The sequence below is a fragment of the Pogona vitticeps genome, chromosome 6 (assembly GCF_051106095.1).
Source record: "Pogona vitticeps strain Pit_001003342236 chromosome 6, PviZW2.1, whole genome shotgun sequence".
Classification (NCBI taxonomy): Eukaryota; Metazoa; Chordata; class Lepidosauria; order Squamata; family Agamidae; genus Pogona; species Pogona vitticeps.
Genome location: NC_135788.1, coordinates 37,926,685 through 37,944,449, shown reverse-complemented (window position 1 = coordinate 37,944,449; position 17,765 = coordinate 37,926,685). Strand labels below are relative to the sequence as shown.

At 36.7% G+C, this 17,765-nt stretch overlaps 1 protein-coding gene across 2 annotated transcripts in view; it reads left to right on the top strand.

The window, feature by feature from the left end:
* Nucleotides 1-17,765, top strand: part of SCRN1 (secernin 1) — a 45,979-nt gene extending 28,214 nt beyond the window's left edge. For both annotated transcript variants that reach the window (XM_020780357.3, XM_020780365.3), the window contains exons 4-9: nt 2,128-2,330; nt 9,271-9,465; nt 10,476-10,641; nt 13,330-13,510; nt 16,521-16,680; nt 16,990-17,765. In XM_020780357.3, coding sequence (XP_020636016.3) covers nt 2,128-2,330; nt 9,271-9,465; nt 10,476-10,641; nt 13,330-13,510; nt 16,521-16,679 — 904 coding nt within the window. In that variant the 3' untranslated portion in view covers nt 16,680; nt 16,990-17,765. The remainder of the gene's footprint in view (nt 1-2,127; nt 2,331-9,270; nt 9,466-10,475; nt 10,642-13,329; nt 13,511-16,520; nt 16,681-16,989) is intronic.

Below are 17,765 nucleotides of genomic sequence, written 5' to 3'. Positions count from 1 at the left end.
GACTTCGACCGGGAGTTCATCATCTACACCGATGCGTCTAACAGCGGGGTAGGAGCAGTTCTTTGCCAGGAGGATGAAAATGGTGACCAGCATCCAGTGTCCTACCTGAGTAGGAAACTCCAGAAAGGTGAGAGACATATGGCAACCGTGGAAAAGGAGTGCCTGGCCATAGTCTACGCGATCCAGAAGGCCAAGCCTTACATCTGGGGAAGACATTTTATTCTGTGCACTGACCATTCACCACTGCAATGGTTAAAGACAATGAAAACCCACAATAGTAAACTTATGAGGTGGGCTTTAAATCTGCAAGACTATGACTTTGAAGTGAAGGTGGTCAGAGGGTCAGTGAACTGTGTTGCTGACGCCTTGTCAAGAAGACCTGAAGAATGAAGACGGCGAAAGAAACATGGACTATGTATATATTTTGATGACAAAAAGTCAAATGTGTCTGTTTATTAAACATGTTGGTTTGTATGAATAAAGGTAACTTGATGTATTGTTAATGGTAAATGTTTAAATGCCTAATAGAGTGTAAGTATAAGTAAGTATGGTATTGTATGTTATTATATAACTGTTTTTGTTTGTTTTGGGTCCAGGTTGTTTTTTGGTGAAAAGCACCTTAGCTTTCCCCCTACAAAACAACTTATAAAGAGGGGAGGTGTTACATACAGCACTGATGTTACCTGTCTGTCATGGGTTTGGAGGGAAAGTTCCATCCTATGGGGAGTGGAAGGCGGGACATCAGGAGGAGGGGCTGTACTGTATATATATGTGGAGCGTGTGAGGAGAAGCTGGAGGAGAAGCTGAGAGAAGAAGCTTGAGTGGGAGTCTGTGTGTCAGACAGGGTACTACTGTGTGTCAGTCAGTACCAACCTGATAGGTTCAGGTGTCTGTAGGGTTAGCCAGAACTGATAGGTTCAGGGTCTGTGCTTCAAGTTAAGTGTTCTGTGTGAACCAAACTGTGTGTATGTATGATTGAGACTAAGCCACGTTACTGTATCTTATTCACCTGATCATTTTATTTTCCCTGTGTGTTGTTTTAAATAAACCTTATTCTTTTATTTGTTAAAAATCCATCCCTGGTCTGTGTGACTTCTTACAGGGAATGTTTGGTGGCAGCTTAGTTAAACTGTGGCATATCCCAGTAGGTCTGGGTTTGTCACACTTGGAAGTTCACAGTTTAGGCAAAAGCCTCTTCTGTAAATTATACCTGCCAGAAAGGTGCCTGGCTGAGAGGAATTTGGATTCAGTACTGAGTCAACTGGCTTAGTGCCATTTCACAGAACTCTCAGCCATTTTGTCTAGTTCGGACTGTGCCCATTTATATTGCCAAGACTGGGCTATCTCCTGTAATTTTTAATTTTTTTAAAAGTTTTTAAGGTTTTAAAAGAAGGCTTAGGTCTTTTTTACTTTTGGAAAGAGTGAGGGGATGACTTCTTACTTTTGCAAAGCCTGGCAAACTGGTATTTTAATTAATGAGCAATGATGCTAATATAATGAGTTAAGTGCTTTCTGTTTTAAGTTGTACACCAAGTTATTTTCCTAGTTTCAAATGTTTAACATGTACTAAGTAGTTGTTAAACTTAAGGTCCCAAGCTCTGATACCAAGCTATATGACAATAAGAATATCACTTAAGGTTGTTCTTTTATTTATTTATTGCATTTATATGCCACCCATCTAGACATGGTCTACAAAAAATATTTTTGTAGGAAGTTAATCTTCATTGATTTATAATGGAGTTGTCAACTTTGTTAAACCAAGGACAAAATAGTGGCCTTTGACCCATGTAGGTGTACTGTAGCTCTAAATCCAAGTTCAGTTCCTGTCTGACTCATGGAGCTGATGGTTGACTGTGCCAAGCTAGATGTGCTTTCTTACCCTGACCCACATCAGAGGGTTATTGTGATGATAAGAGGAGGAAAAGAGCTTTGGGTTCATTGGCAGAAAGGCAAGATCTATATTAAACAAATAGAAGCATGTAGCCAAATAGTTGTTTGCTTTAGGTTTCATTTTATCTGTTGGCAAACTGATCAGTTGCTTGCTTTTGTCACATTGTTGAAACTTGACAGGACCTTCCACTGCTGCTGTAATCAAGTCTTTTTCCCTTTGTTTGGCCCCCATCCCAGGCTTGGTCTAGAAAGAGGTGCCACAGCAAAAGAAGCCTTGGATGTAATCGTTTCTCTCTTGGAAGAGCATGGACAAGGTGGAAATTATTATGAAGATGGGAAATCATGCCACTCTTTCCATAGTGCTTATCTGATAGTGGACAAGAAAGAAGCTTGGGTACTGGAGACTATTGGGAAATACTGGGCAGCAGAAAAAATTACAGGTCTGTTTGAATAGTTAATCCTTTTGTTGTTGCTAATATTTTTATTTTTTATTTTAACTACAACATAAACATACACATAAAATACATAAACCAAAATACAAATCGACTGTGTTCCCCACCACCATAGTCGGGACCTCTTGCAGTAATCCTCTTCTTCCTCTATCCTTCTTCTTCTTCTTCTTCCTTTATTGTCCTCTTCTCCAGAACTGCATTGATTCTTGATTTGGAGCTTTTCCTTTTCCTCTTATTAACACATATTCAAGAAATCTGCCCCATATATCATAGAAATTATTCTTTTTCATCTCTCCTTTCTTAACATTTAAGTTACAAGTTAACTTATCATTTATAGCAATGTTCCATATTTCATCATGCCATTCTTCCACTCGAAATCCAGACTTTGATTTCCAGTTCCTAGCTATTATTAATCTAGCTGCTGTTAGTAAATTGGTAATCAATTCTTTAGCCATCTTATCATATTCCACATTCTCAAATATTGATAACAGAGCTATCTCAGGGTTAAATTCTATATCTTTTTCATATATGCCATTTAGTTCTTTAAAGATTAGTTTCCAAAATCTTTGTACTTTTTCGCATTCCCACCACATATGAAAGTATGTACCAATTTCCTTCTCACATTTCCAGTAGACATTCAGATAATTGGCGTGAATTTTATTCAATTTTGTCGGTGTTAAATACCATCTTAAACCCAGTTTGAATTTTTTTCTATTATTCTCACTGACATAAATTGTAAAACCCTCATTTTCCACATCTTTCTCCATTCTTCATCATTTATTCTTTTTCCTAAGTCGTTTCCACACTAACTTAATCCTTCTTTCTCAGTCTCTTCTTCTTCTAGATCAAGCAGGAATCTATAAATTTTACTCACTGCACCCTTTCTGAATCAGTCATCTGAATATATTCATATGATAATAGAAATTGTCCATACTTCATATATTCTCTACCTTTATTATACTTCTTTACCCATTCATTAGTCCATCTTTCTAACTGCATATAATTCAACAATGACATATTCTTATTTTGAAGTTGTTTCATTTGATCTTTCGATCTTATTTTATACAACCACTTTATAAAATCAGTTTTTTTCTTTAAATAATTCTGCATAAACTTTCATATTGACAGGAAAATTCTCTATTTCAGTCACCAATCTTAATGGAGAGTTAAACGGACATAAATTCTTTCTATACTTATTCCAAACGTTTAACATAGTCTTTAAAAGCAGGTTATTAATTTTGCTTATTTTATATTTCTTAATCATACCAAATAGATACTTTTCAATGTCTGCCTGTAATTCTGATGATTCCATTTCCCACCAAAATAACCTTTCTGGGTTATATATAATTTCCACAATAAACCTTAACTGATTAGCCATTATATTTGGAATACCTATACCTCCTTTTTTGTTGTTTTATACAAATAATTTTTATTTATTCTGGCTCTCTTCCGTTCATTACAATATTTATTAATCATTCCTTGCCAAAATTTAAAATCATCTTCTGTTAATTGTATTGTTAACATTTTAAACAAAAAAAAATTATTTTTGGTAGAATCTTCATTTTTATCAGTGCAATCCTTCCAAACCAAGACAGCTTTTATTTAGTATATTCCTGTAGTTCTTTTTATTTTCTCCTTTTAATTTATTATAATTATGTTCCTTTATTTTTTGAGGATCTTTTACTAACTCAGTACCTAAATATTTAACCAATTTACATATCTTAATGTTATATTTATCAACAAACTTTTCTTGTTCTAATTTATTATGATTAAACAACATTATTTCAGATTTTTGCCAATTAACATGTAATTCAGTTATTTCTTCAAATTTTTCTAAATGAATTTTAATTCTTTCTATACTTTCCAATGGATTTTTCACTGTCAATAGGGAATCATCAGCAAATAAATTAATCTTTATTTTATTATTTTCACCCATACCTTCAATTAAATCGTCATTCCTAATTGCATTAGCTAACATTTCAATAATCAAACAAAACAGAACTGGAGAAAGAGGGCAACCTTGTCTGGTGCCTTGGCCTAGAGCTATTTTCTCTGTCATCCCATCATTAACAATTACTGCAAAGGATTCTCTAAATATAATTGATCTGTTACCCCCCCCCCCAATTTCTTTCCAAACCCCCAACCCTCTGAAAGGATCTTTAATGTTGGCCATTCTACACAATCAAATGTCTTAAAGATATCTAATGATAAAATACCTGCCATTGATATATCTTTTTCTATATTATATATAATATTCAAAACCCTCCTAGTTAAATTTTCCATTTGTCTTCCCTCTAAAAACCCATTTTGATCCTCTTTAATATATTTTGTAATAAACTTGTTCATTCTATTTGCAAAAATTGCAGTAAATATCTTTGCATCTTGATTTAATAATGAAATAGGTCTATATGAACTTGGGTCTGTCTAATCTTTATTAGGTTTTGGAATAAGAGTTGTTAATTAATATTTCCAAGAATCTGGTATTTTCTCTCTTTCCAATATTCCATTATAAAGTATTTTTAACTTGGGGATCAGTATTGATTTAAAAGCTTTATAATATCCTGATCCCATTCCATCAAAGCCTGGAGTTTTACCATTTTTTAATTTGTTAATAATCTTTGTGATCTCTTCATCCTTTATCTCTTTTTCTATTTCTCTCTAATCATTCTCTAAAAGTTTACTCTTTACATTTTCTTTAATATACTTTTCTATATCTTCTTTCGATGTACTATTACCTTTATATAAATTTTGATAAAATTCTTGTAATCTTTAATTTTTCCTTCATTAGGCTACAATTCTTACCTGTTTTATCTTTGATCACTTCATGATCTTAATGATTCTTCTTTTTTTTAAATATTTTCTTTTCTCAGTTTTTTTTATTATACATGATTCTCTTATGGCAATTCCTCTCTTATCTGATTTCTTAGTGTCCCATAACACTCCTATTTTACTCCCACCTGCTTCATTTATTGACCATATTTCCATTCATTCTTTCTTAGCTCTATCCATTACATCTGTATACTGAAAATTTTGGAATCTATTCTCCATCTTCTAGCTTCTCTGTAATCTTTCCTAACTTTCATCTCCATCATCATCAACACATGATCCGTTATTTTTATCACATTAATATTTGTATCTACTACTTTAGAAATTAAATTTTGAGATATAAACATAAAATCTATTATTGAATAACTATTATGTATAGAGGAATAATATGTAAACCTTGTTTCATCTCCCTTCAGTTCTCTCCATATACAGTGGAGATCATCATCAACACAAGATCCGTTATTTTTATCACGTTAATATTTGTATCTACTACTTTAGAAATTAAATTTTGAGATATAAACATAAAATCTATTATTGAATAACTTATGTATAGAGGAATAATATGTACACCTTGTTTCATCTCCCTTCAGTTCTCTCCATATACAGTGGTGCCTCGCTTAACGAGCACACTGTTTAACGACGAATCCGCATAGCGATCTGTTTTTTCAGATCGCTAATGCGATCGCATTGCGATGTTTTCAATGGCAAAACATCGCATTGCGATTATCGGTAAGCGTTTCGCTTACCGATCTTCACATAGCGATGTTTTTTTAAACAGCTGATCGGCGGTTCCAAAATGGCTGCCGCAAACATTTTTGCGCCCTGCCCTCGCTTACTGAGGGCGCGAAAATGGCGGCGCTATGGAGGAACTTCGCTGAAAGGTGAGTTTGGGGCCCCATAGGAACGCATTAAACGAAGTTTAATGCATTCCTATGAGGTTTTTTGATCCGTTTAGCGATGTTTTTGCATAGTGACAATTAATCCGGAACAGATTAACGTCACTATGCGGGGCACCACTGTAACTTTTAAATCTGTAGTTTTCAATATCTTACTCAAGAGGGTACTTCTTTTATTCAGCTCATCTTTTTTATATACAGATTTATCCTTTACATTATCTAAAACCATATTAAAATCTCATGCCATAATCACATATGCCTTTCTAACCTTCTCCATCTCTTTAACGACAGTTTTATAAAATTCTCCTTGATTCATATTCGGTGCATAAACATTTACTAACGTATAATCTTCTTCCCCCCACTATACCCTGTACTATCAAATATCTACCATTACTATCTTTTACTCCTTCTTTTACCACAAATTCAATATTACTACACCTTTGGATTTGGAAGTCCCAAATCCTTTTTCATAAATGTGTATATTTTGTAATTTCAGTTCATTAACTCCATCCTTTAATTGATGAGTCTCTTGTAGGTAAATAATATCCACCTTGTTCTTCAATAATGTTTCTATTCTCTTCCTCTTTGTTACAGACCCTAGGCCTTTCACATTTAAAGTAGCTACCCTTATGTTTTCCCCCATAGCCATTCTATATCCCATCTTTTTTGTCTTGCTGTGCATCCCATAAAACAAAAACACCCAAAAAACCCCACAAATTCACATTGTTCCCTATCTAATCCCCTATCCCTAACTTCCAACTCTACATGTAACCTCTTTTCCTCCCCCCACTTCTCCGCGCCTCACTAAGGTTTGATGTGAGCTCCACGAGGGAGGGAGATGCCACCCACACCAGTCTGGACCCCAGCCAAATCCTCATTCCTATATCACCCCACTCTGTTTCACCCCCCCTTAATACCTTCCCTTCTTTCATTTGACTTATTTCTCATAACGCCCTTATCCTTTCCTCTTTCCTCTCTCTTCTCCAACCCCACAAAAAAAGCGAACAACAAAAAAGGAAAACAAACAAATAAGAAAAAACAATCAAAAAAGGGAGAGGAAGGATCTTAAAAAAGGAGGGCGAAGGGACAGTATAAAAAATTTATAGCTTCAAGCATCAAATGGTTTCTCTCAGTCCAGATCTCTTCGCTTTCATGTTTCCACTCCTTGCAGGCCTACTTGCTTTCGCCCTGATCATCTTGATCTTCTTGCCATAGGCCTCATGCAACTAACAAGTCCTTGCCTTCTTCAGAAGAGAAGATTCTAAAAAGGACTCCATCCTTCCATATTTTTAAAAAGACTGGGTGACCTCAGTTGTATCTCTGTCCATTCTTCATTAGAATTGATATAATAGGTTTCATCGTTTTTCTCCACTGTATTGATTCATTGCTTAAATCCTGATAAATCTGTACTGGGTTTGACCTATGAACTAATAGTTCCATTTTTTTTCTTTAGTGACCTTGAGAAATTGCTCTTTTTTTAACATAGTTCAAAAATTTAAATATTATAGGTCTTGGTCTCTTGCTTCTGGGGTTGCCAACAAAATGAATTCTCTCTACATCCTCTTCAGCCACATGTTGGGAGTTCATAATAGAATTTATCCAGGTCACCACTTCATTCTTAAGGTCAGCTCCTTTTTGCAGCTCAAAGTTCATTGTTTTGATGTTGTTACGTCTTGAGCTATCTTCCAGATAAATCACTTTCTTTTGCAAATCGTCTATCTTCTGTTGTTGTGCCTTTGTTTTCCCTTCATTCTGTTTTCATGAATCTTCCATTTGCTTTACGCTGTCCTCCATTTTTTCTATGCTTGCCTTCATCTTCTGTACTTCTCTCTGGACTGCTTTCGTGTCCTTTCCCATCTGTTGACATTCTTTCACTAAAGAGTCGATTTTCGAATGAACCTGTTCCAGTTTTCTATCAATCTGGCATATCTTTAGCCAGATCTTTTACACAGATTGTCAATTCGGAAATCTTTTTTCCATGTTGGCTTCAGTAAGACTGCTCAGAGAGGTAGCCCCTCCCCCTCCTTTCCAGCAGCTTCCTGAGTCTCTTTAGAAACATCTTTAGGAGCGGGGGATTTCACTTCTATTTGTCTTAAGTGTTCGAGACTACGATCTGATGTTTTTTTCTCTGGCAGCTCTCATGTCCAACTTTTAGAACTCTTTATCTCTATTTTTTCTCATAAGCAAAGCAAAAGATTCATAACACAGGAAAACAAGGTAGTTTTTTTACAGCTCATTAGCTGTTCAACTTTCACTGGTGTTCTTCCAAGCAAAAATGAAAGTACATTCCCCAGATAAGCAGCCAGGCTTTTACAGTTTAAAAATCACTTCTATCTCTGCTTGAACTTTTCACAAAGAATTTAAGCAGATTTACTCACATTTCGAGAAGGGAAAAAAGCATTTAGCAACTTATTTACATTCAGCAGGGCGAGGAGACAAAGACTCAGCTGTGCATCCCGTCCTGCCGGAAGTGACGTCTGAATGGTTAATCCTAAGCAGCTATTTATGTGGAATCAATACCATGCATTTCCCATGGTGGTGATGGGTTACCCAAGACTTTATTTCTATTTGATTATAACTCTCAGAATTCTGCAGTGGCACTGCAGGCTGGTTGGTTCAGGGACCTGAAGTCCCCAGAAGTAACTTCTGCATACTTTAGTTTGCCTTTGTGATCTGCATATCTAACTACAGTGGTGCCTCACTTGACGATGTTAATTTGTTCCAGCGAAATCGCTGTAGAGTGAAAACATCGGCAAACGAAATAAAAAAACCAATTGAAACGCATTGAAAACTGTTCAATGTGTTCCAGTGGGCTGAATACCTGCTCATCCAGCAAAGATCCTCCATACGGCAGCCATTTTCGGTGCCTGTAAAGCGAGGAATCCATCCTAGAAAACAGCGGGGGGCCATTTTCTTCAGCCGGTGGCCATTTTGAAACCCGACGATCAGCTGTTTGCTGATCGTTGTAAAGCGAAAATTGGTTCCCGAAGCAGGGAACCGAACATCGTTAAACAAAAAAAACCCATTTAAACCATTGTTTTGCGATCACAAAAGCGATCGCAAAAACCTAATCATATAGCGATTTCCTCGTTAAGCGAGGCAATCGTTAAGCAAGGCACAACGTATTCCAACATTACAGGATGATATATATAGTTTTCTTTTTTTAAAAAAAAACAACTATTTCTTTGTGTTATTTTTTTTCCTAGAGGGTGTAAAGTGCATTTGCAACCAGCTATCCTTAACCACAAAAATTGATGCAGAGCATCCTGAGCTTAGAAATTATGCTGAAAGTCAAGGATGGTGGTCTGCAGATACAGAGTTTAACTTTGCTAAAGTCTTTTCTCAGTCTGACAGTCATTCAGATTGTTGTTTGGGAAAGGAGAGTCTAGAGAAGCAAGAAGGTAAGTAGGAAATCTTTTCTCATCTCACCTCAAGTTTTGATACTTTTGTTCACAGTGTTTGGAACCATTAGGTTTTTTTTTTTTTAATTGCCATTCCCAGAATTCCTGTGCCACCACAGCCAGTGCTGGCTGGAGGATTCTGTGACTTGTAGTTAAAACTCTGTTCATTTTTTGGACTACTTCAATGTAGTCCAAAGTATGAAGAGGGCTTGCAACACTGCTTCTTCTTTTGGGGGATTTTGTGGGGTATAAATCAAATAAATAAATAAACCACAGGGTTTGTGGCCATTTTTAAAAGAATATTTACAGTTGTTAGTGTTATAATATTTATTGGACTTACATTTCAGTACTTTTCTTCTCAATACCCAGTTTTGCCTTTTAATTGGTTTTGATTTCATTATGGCTTAGAATGGCTGAGCCTGACTAGTTTAATTTATCCTTTCCCCCATAATTAGTTTAAGAGCCTCTTTTCCTCTTTATTCATTGTTCGTACATTTTATTTACCTTACACACTTTTCCAGTACTATGTATTGCAAAACATTTTGCTTTGCTAATCCTTTAAATTTCCTCCACCTAAGTTATGTATTTAATTGTTTTCAGTTTCTTGTGTGTCCATGTGTATTCATTTTAAAATTTTCTTAAATTGTGGATTCTCTTCCCCTTCACATTAGTGCTAATTTACTAGATTACTGCATACGCTTTTTGGGTTTTATTGCTACGTTATGTAAATATGATTCTCTCTCTCTCTTTATAATGTGTCCGAAGACAAGGGCAGGTGATACCTTTATTAGATCAACAAAAATCACAAATATAAGCTAGATTTTAGCCTTGTATGGGTCTTTATCATGCTGACCACCACAGAGCTGTGGATGCTGTAGAAAAGAATATGAATGTTCCAAAAATCGTGGATGGTTGTATGTGCCAGGGTCTTTTGTTAAAAACAAGTAAAAGTGTGTCTTCAGCCCCAGCCAAAAAGGAATGTGCTTATGTTTCTTTAATTTCCCCCCCAGGCAACATCACTGTGCAAACAATGATTGACATATTGAGGGACAGCTCTGGCGGTATATGTGTGGATTCAGAATCATTTCTTACAACAGGAAGCATGGTATCTGTATTACCTCAGAATCCTAGTTCCCCATGTATCCATTATTTCACTGGCACACCAGACCCATCAAGGTATATTAGAAGAATGTCTGCCATCCAATACTAGGGTTTGGGGTGGTTATTATTATTATTTTAAATCTCAGGGATCAACCTTTTATTCGGTGTCTGAAAAATCTCTCCATCCAAGTTAAATCCACATTGTTCTGATGCAGATTTAATCATTGCAGGGAAATATTCAGAGATGCTGTTGTTTGCCTGAACTCATTTCTGCAAGTGGTGCCATAAGTCTAGATGGAGAAATGCAGGGTTGAGCTGATACTATCTTGGGTATCACCTGCTTCCATTTAAATATTGCAGCTCTGTTAGCACGTTGCCCTCAGCCTATGGCTGTAACCACAAGGCAGGTTGACTCACCAAGTGGATTGTGCACACCTGCTTGCCCTCTATTGCTTTATCATATTGACTTTGAGGCTAGGATTGCCTTCTGCTTTCAGTGTGTCAGCACTTCTTCATACTGTGCTTTATCACACTGATGCAAAGCGTATGCAAAGTGGCCCATCAAATTCCCTTTTCTGCCAGGGTCCTTCCTTCCACACTGTCCCATTTGGAAACTCTGCATGAAGGTGTCATTAAAAAAAGACTTTGACAGTGCACACTGGGCAGTAGTTGGGGTGTGGTGAACTTCTGTCTTGACACTTGTTGCTGGGCCACAAAAATATGCACCAGTGCATCACTCTGGTTATTGACCAGACTAGTAGGTCTGATAGGAGTTAAAAGTCCAACCTCTGGGGCAGCCACATCTTTGTACTTCTGAATGTAATGTAATTTATATAGAAAGTATACTTGTAGTGCAGATAACACTCTTAATGAGAAAGGATGCAGGGAAGAGCCTTTTGCTAGCAGATTTATACCTTGAATAGATTAATATGTTCTCCTTAGAAAGGAAAAGTGGAAGTAATAGTATATTCCTCTCTCTCTTTTTGCTGGCATCCTTCCTTCATTAAAGACTATTTACTTAAAAAACGATACCCAAGTCACATTTGATTCAACGTTTCCTAAAAGGGGTTTGTCTTTCTGTCAATACAACTGTTTGGATCGTTCTTGTCATTTTTCAGGTTGAGGGTTTACAGCTCTTCTACTGATTGCAGTTGATGATAATCCCAATAAACTCCCTAAACATTTTGGGAAAATAGCATCCATTTTGCAAATCCTGATGCAAAAGATCAATCGTTTATCATTAGCATTCTTTACAGTAGGTCTTACCCTTTAATTGTCCTAATTGTAGCATTATTGCTTGCTCAGAGTGATGTGTTTTGTAATGGAAGAAGGATTCATATTAGAAGAAATCGTTCAGTATGGTATCTTTGATAAATAAAACAAATATAATAATAAAAAAGGAACAAAGTGGGAAGAGAAATAAGCAGAGAGAGAAAAATGAATTCTGTCTCCCCCCCCCCCCCAGGAAAGAGTATGTTGCAATTGTCATAACATTGATTGGAGCATGGCTGAGAAGGAGGCACACTTGTTATTTTTGCTCATCACCCTGCAACCCATGTATAGTTTAAAAATCCAAAAAGCTAGCAAAATTTCACCTACTGTAAAAATGCACAATTCAGAAGGAATAACATCTGTACACTTTGATATGGATGTATACCTGTATTCCTGTTGGAGATTTATGCCACTGTAGGTACTATCACATGAACCACAGCAGCGAACTGCTGCTAATTAATTAAATACAGTTTGCATTCTTTGTCACATTCCAGTCTTGGGATGTGAACAGGAATACAAGTGGTGGCTCATTAACTTTTAGCAAGTGCTGTGATTTATCAAATAATACTTATGCAAGCAAATGTCTCCATTAAGATTTTCTGACGAATATCTGTTGATGAAAGTAAACATAAGAGAATTATATTGTGAAGTACAGTGGGGTCTCTACTTAAGAACTTAATCCGTATTGGAAGGTGGTTCTCAAGTTGAAAAGTTCTTATGTTGAATCTGCATTTCCCATAGGAATGCATTGAAAACCATTTAATCCGTATCTGCTCTTTTCCGTCCATAGAAACTACAGTGGAACCTCTACTTAAGAACTTAATCCATTTTGGAATGGTGTTCTTAAGTTGAAACGTTCTTAAGTTGAAGCAAAATTTCCCATAGGAATGGACTGAAAACCAATTAATCCATTCTGGCTGTTTTTTTTGTTATGTAGAGGTGCGTTCGTACATTGAAGCTGGTTAATACGTAGTCTACCACTAGGGGGAGAATTTTTTTTTAACCTAAGATGACCTAAGGTTAAAAAAAGAGCAGGAAAGTTTTTTTTTTTCCTGTTCTTATCTTGGATTTCTGTTCTCAAGTAGAATCAAAATTTAGCAAATGGAGCTGTTCTTAAGTTGGATTGTTCTTAAGTAGAGACGTTCTTAAGTAGAGACCCCACTGTACCACATTTGTAAAAGAAACTGCATAAATTGTTTTTGTTGTGTGTTCACCCCACACCTATGTACACAACTGAATGTGCAACACGAATATGTCTCAGTAGGTGACAGCCAACCAGAATGATTGCATGCACCAATTAAGCAGTTTTGCATGTATGCTGTGCAAGCCCAGTAGTATTCTGCCCAGTCTTTTTGAAAGCTTATTTACTTGTATTACTGTTAATTCTTCTGCTTCTTATAAATCCAAGTTAATTGTGTTTCATGTTCTTACTTCTTTGCACAAGCACTAAAAGTTTTGTTATTGATTGGTAACACTTCTGATCTTTTCTAGGTCCATATTTAAACCTTTCATCTTTGTTGGTGATGTGAAATTAGTACCAAAAGTTCAGTCACCCATTTTTGGTAGTGATGATCCTGTAAAAAAAGTTCCCCGGTTTCAAGAGAAGCCAGACCGCAGACATGAACTGTACAAGGCACACAGATGGGCCTGGTCAGTCATAGAGAGTGATGAGGTAAGACTTGTGTAATCAATTTTTTGCAAACAGAGCCATTATGAGTCAAAAATTAAATAGTGTTTTAGATCACAGTCAGCATTTGGAGAGGCAGTGTTCATTGGGGCAGTCTGCACACCATACTCAAAAAATTAGCTTTTCAGAGGTCTGATCACAGTAAACAATCAAAAGAAAGAATAGCTCACTGTCTGGGCAGTATAAGAGGTTTCACAAGTTATCCTCATCTGTGATTGTTTTCTGCATTCAGATTTTGTCTTTTTCCTCCAATATAAGCAGCATTCAGAAATGCAGTCCACCTCTCAATAGTAATGCAAACCAGAAATGGCTGTGTCATGGATTATTTCTATAAATATAGTTCACCTCTATTGATAGTAATGGCATTTAATTCCTATCTCTTCCTATCTCTCTTATAAATTTAGAAAAATGTAATATATTCAGCAAAAGTACTAATGACTAAATGAGTGCAATTATAACTCCAAGATGATAGGCAGAAATGTATTCTACCAAAAACAACTACAACAACAAACCCTTAGGTTGTGAGAACCCTCTGCTGTTAACTCATCTCTGGGATCTGCCAGCAGAATTACTCTGCTGGCTAAGCTATACATTGGCAGAAGAGCCAAATGAGGGGTAAAGAAGGGGCAGAGCAAGGGAAGATGTGAGTTGCACCAGATCTAAATCTTCTTTGACCCAGGGATACAGCCCCTCTGCCGACACAAAATTAGGCCAAGGTGAAACTAATCCTAAATAATTCTCAGTATCTATAGATGGGGATGAGTTTGTGTTCAGCAGAGCTTCAGTTGGCTTAGTGTCATTTCAGCTGGCTCTCAATCATCTAGGTTAGTTTTGGTTCAGAAATGAATGAACAAATAATGACGTCCTTCAATAACCACAACACCATGAAGTGTCCAACTCTGTACTTAAAATGATAATAATAATAAAACCAATGTCTAGTTATTTTAGAAGTGAGAGGCATTCCCAAGGGAGATTTCTGGCCCCTGTTAATCAACATAACCTAGAAAACAAAGAGCGTAGCTATACATTTTTCTGACAGCTTTGCACTTAATAATGGTTGAATTTGTTGGTGAACTCTGAGTGCCTGGAGGGTTGAATGCAGGCAGCAATACAATTAGCCCCAAGATTTTTATTAGACTGGATGCAACTTCCTTGGTAACTTACTATTTCTCAAGAGAATTTAACTGGAGTGGAAAGCGAACTAATTTTGAAGCTTTTAGATGAACTCAGTGGTGGGATTCAGCAGGTTCGCACCAGTTCTACAGAACTGGTAGCTAATGTATTATTGGTTCTGCAGAACTGTTTGTTGGTCTGCTGAATCCCACCACTGATCCTGGCCAGTGGTGGGATTCAGCAGGTTCGCACCAGTTCTACAGAACCGGTAGCTAATTTATTATTGATTCTGCAGAATCGTTTGTTGGCCTGCTGAATCCCACCACTGGATGAACTTCAAAATTCCTGAAAGCTGGTAAAAAAGCTGCTGCTGGGTTTTCCTAGCAACATTTTGGTCTCCAGAAGTGAACCTTCTTGTTGGTTGTCCTGATCTGTGGTCTGTCTCTAGAGTGTTGCATTGAATGTAAGTAGCAACAGGAGAGACCTTCTACTCTTGCCGAAGACTAGTTTCTTCCTCAAATCCCTTCCCAAAAATCATAGCATCACAAGGAAAGCATCCTCAGATCTGTAATGAATCTCTCTGGCAGCAGAGGCAAATGTCCATACCCTGCTACTTGGTTACCCACAGCAAACACAAGACTGCCCAGAAGCTAGAGAGGAGAACATTGGGGTCAGTCAGCTGAGAAGTCAGATGAACTCTAGCATCAAAACAAGCTGTGGCATTTTAGGATGCATGAACAGAAAACTCTGTGCGGTGTCCAGATTACTCACCAAATTGAAATCCCTTCACGATTATTTGTGCATTATTGGTCTTGGCTCCCTTTTACTGAAGGGCATTAATGCATTTTTCTGAAACCACTCAGAAGGGAGTATTACTGATCCTTCTAGGGCAGAAATATAAGGTTTAAATCTAATTGTTGCTCCCAGATAGAACCACTGAATGGGTTGGTAGCTCAGGAGTCAACAATGTGAATGCCATTGATTCAGTAAGTCTGTTGAGATCCAGTGTGGTGTAATGGGTCACACTGAGACTCAGGAGACTTGAGATGACATTCCCACTTGGCCATGAAAATTCACTGGGTGGTGTGGCAGCAATCATTTCCTGTATAACTCGCTTTCCTCCAAAACCTTATTAGGTTTTGCCTTAAGTCAGAAGCAACTTGACAGCACATGACAATAACAAGTCTAGCTGGGACTCTCAATGGGATTTCAGCCCATAGATTTTTAAAAAAAGTGGCAGCTTTGAGAAATCAGTGAGAGTAGCTTTAATAATTGTTTCCTATGTAATTAATAATTAAACTGGTCAAATATTATTTAGGATACAGGTTAGTGTGTTTTGATTGTATGTTTTGATCTTGAGAATCCAAAATAAACTGTGTTCTACATTTCTAAAGAATATGCTCATCCACCACTGCTTAAAATGTTTTCTCCTTACATTTTTCTTTCATTTGAAAAAAAAACATTCAGGGAGATCATATAGGAGACTGTTACTAATATCAATGTGACATATGCTATAAATATTACATTCTTACGTTCTTGGAACCTAAATAAGTAATGTGACTTACCTGCAGGAGTTGGGAACACACGGTCCTCTGAATTTTACTGGACTGCAGCACCTGAAAGCTAGGCTGGTTTCTTTCAAAGTATACCTGGGAAAAACCCAGCCATCTCCCCCAACATTATGAAAAAGCTTGGAAGGAATAAACTCATTCTGAATTAACTGAGATGAACAAAATTGCTGTTGGGCTACTATTTGAATACACAGCAGACAAAACCTAGGTGTTCCCTGGGAGTTTACACGTGAATACACATAGAAGCATTCATATGATTCTAGATGTAAATTACATTAATAGGCATTTCTGTTGGTCATTGTTTCTCTTAGGATAAAAGTCAGAAGCTAAGAAGAACAATGTTAGACCTTGAAAGACAAGGTTTGGAAGCAATGGAGAGCATTCTTAATAGTTCTGAGGTTCTTGATCCTTCTGAAGTAGAGGACCTTTTCTATGACTGTGTTGATACAGAAATTAAGTTCTTGAAGTGAAGTGAGTCATTTTCATATTCTTACTCTTTTATTCCATTGTCATCAACTTCTATTTTTATAGACATCTAAATAATCTTAGTTCTTTTGCATCTTATTCCTTACTGTGCAGTTAGTTCCTTAAAGGTTAATATTCCTCTTTTGGCACAGATATGAACCGTTGGTTGACTGATTGATTGATTGAGTTGTGGATGGTTTGCTATGTCATCACATGAATTCTGGATAATTCTGACATGTATATATTCATTCTGCTTTTAGATTAAGATTTATTACTTAAGAGTGAATACCAATGTTTTCCTTCTTCTCTTTTCAGTGACCGTAGACACTGGTAGCCTTTGCATAAGAAGACTGTAAAGCTCGTCACACCTTGAATGATAATCTTACCGTATTGCCGAATTGTGGAGGAAATTATCTTTCTAGAGAGGTGTTCCTCAGTAGCTGTATCCAGTTAACACATTCCTTGCCCTTTAATTTTCATTATATGTCGTCCTGTGTGCGTTGTCAAAAGAGAGTGTTCATTGACTGGTTCAGTAACTGTATGCATGCTGGCTAATGTGATGCAGAATGTTTTGACTCATTCGATCAAAAGAACGTAAAACAGAAAAAGCAGAGCCCATGTAGTAATGAATATTACCTTTCAAATTAAGTAATTCCTTGAACAAAAATTATCTCATTTAAAAAAAAAACAATTCCAAAGCAAAAATGTACTAGCTGCATGTATGTTTGAAAAGAGAATGTGAACTGTTGAGTTTTAAAAAGCCCCTTGCATATGGTATGTCTTCGAGCAGTGGGATAGCTTCTCATTTATTCTAATTTTAGGCTGCTAGGTTTGTACTGCCTCATTTATGCACATCTTAGAAAAGTAGCTGTTGTCTCAGTTGCTCCTCTTGCCCCCATTCCATCTATCAAGCTGTGGAGGTTGTGTTTACATAAATGCTTTCCTCCTCTAAGTATATTTTTGAATAGTGTCAGTGCAGTGATTCTAAATTGCTGTGACACACTTTAAAAGTGAAAGGAAGAGAGAAAAGCTTTCAATCGGGAGAAAAATCAAGAACAAGCATTTGACCACAAGAGTTGTATTACTTAAAA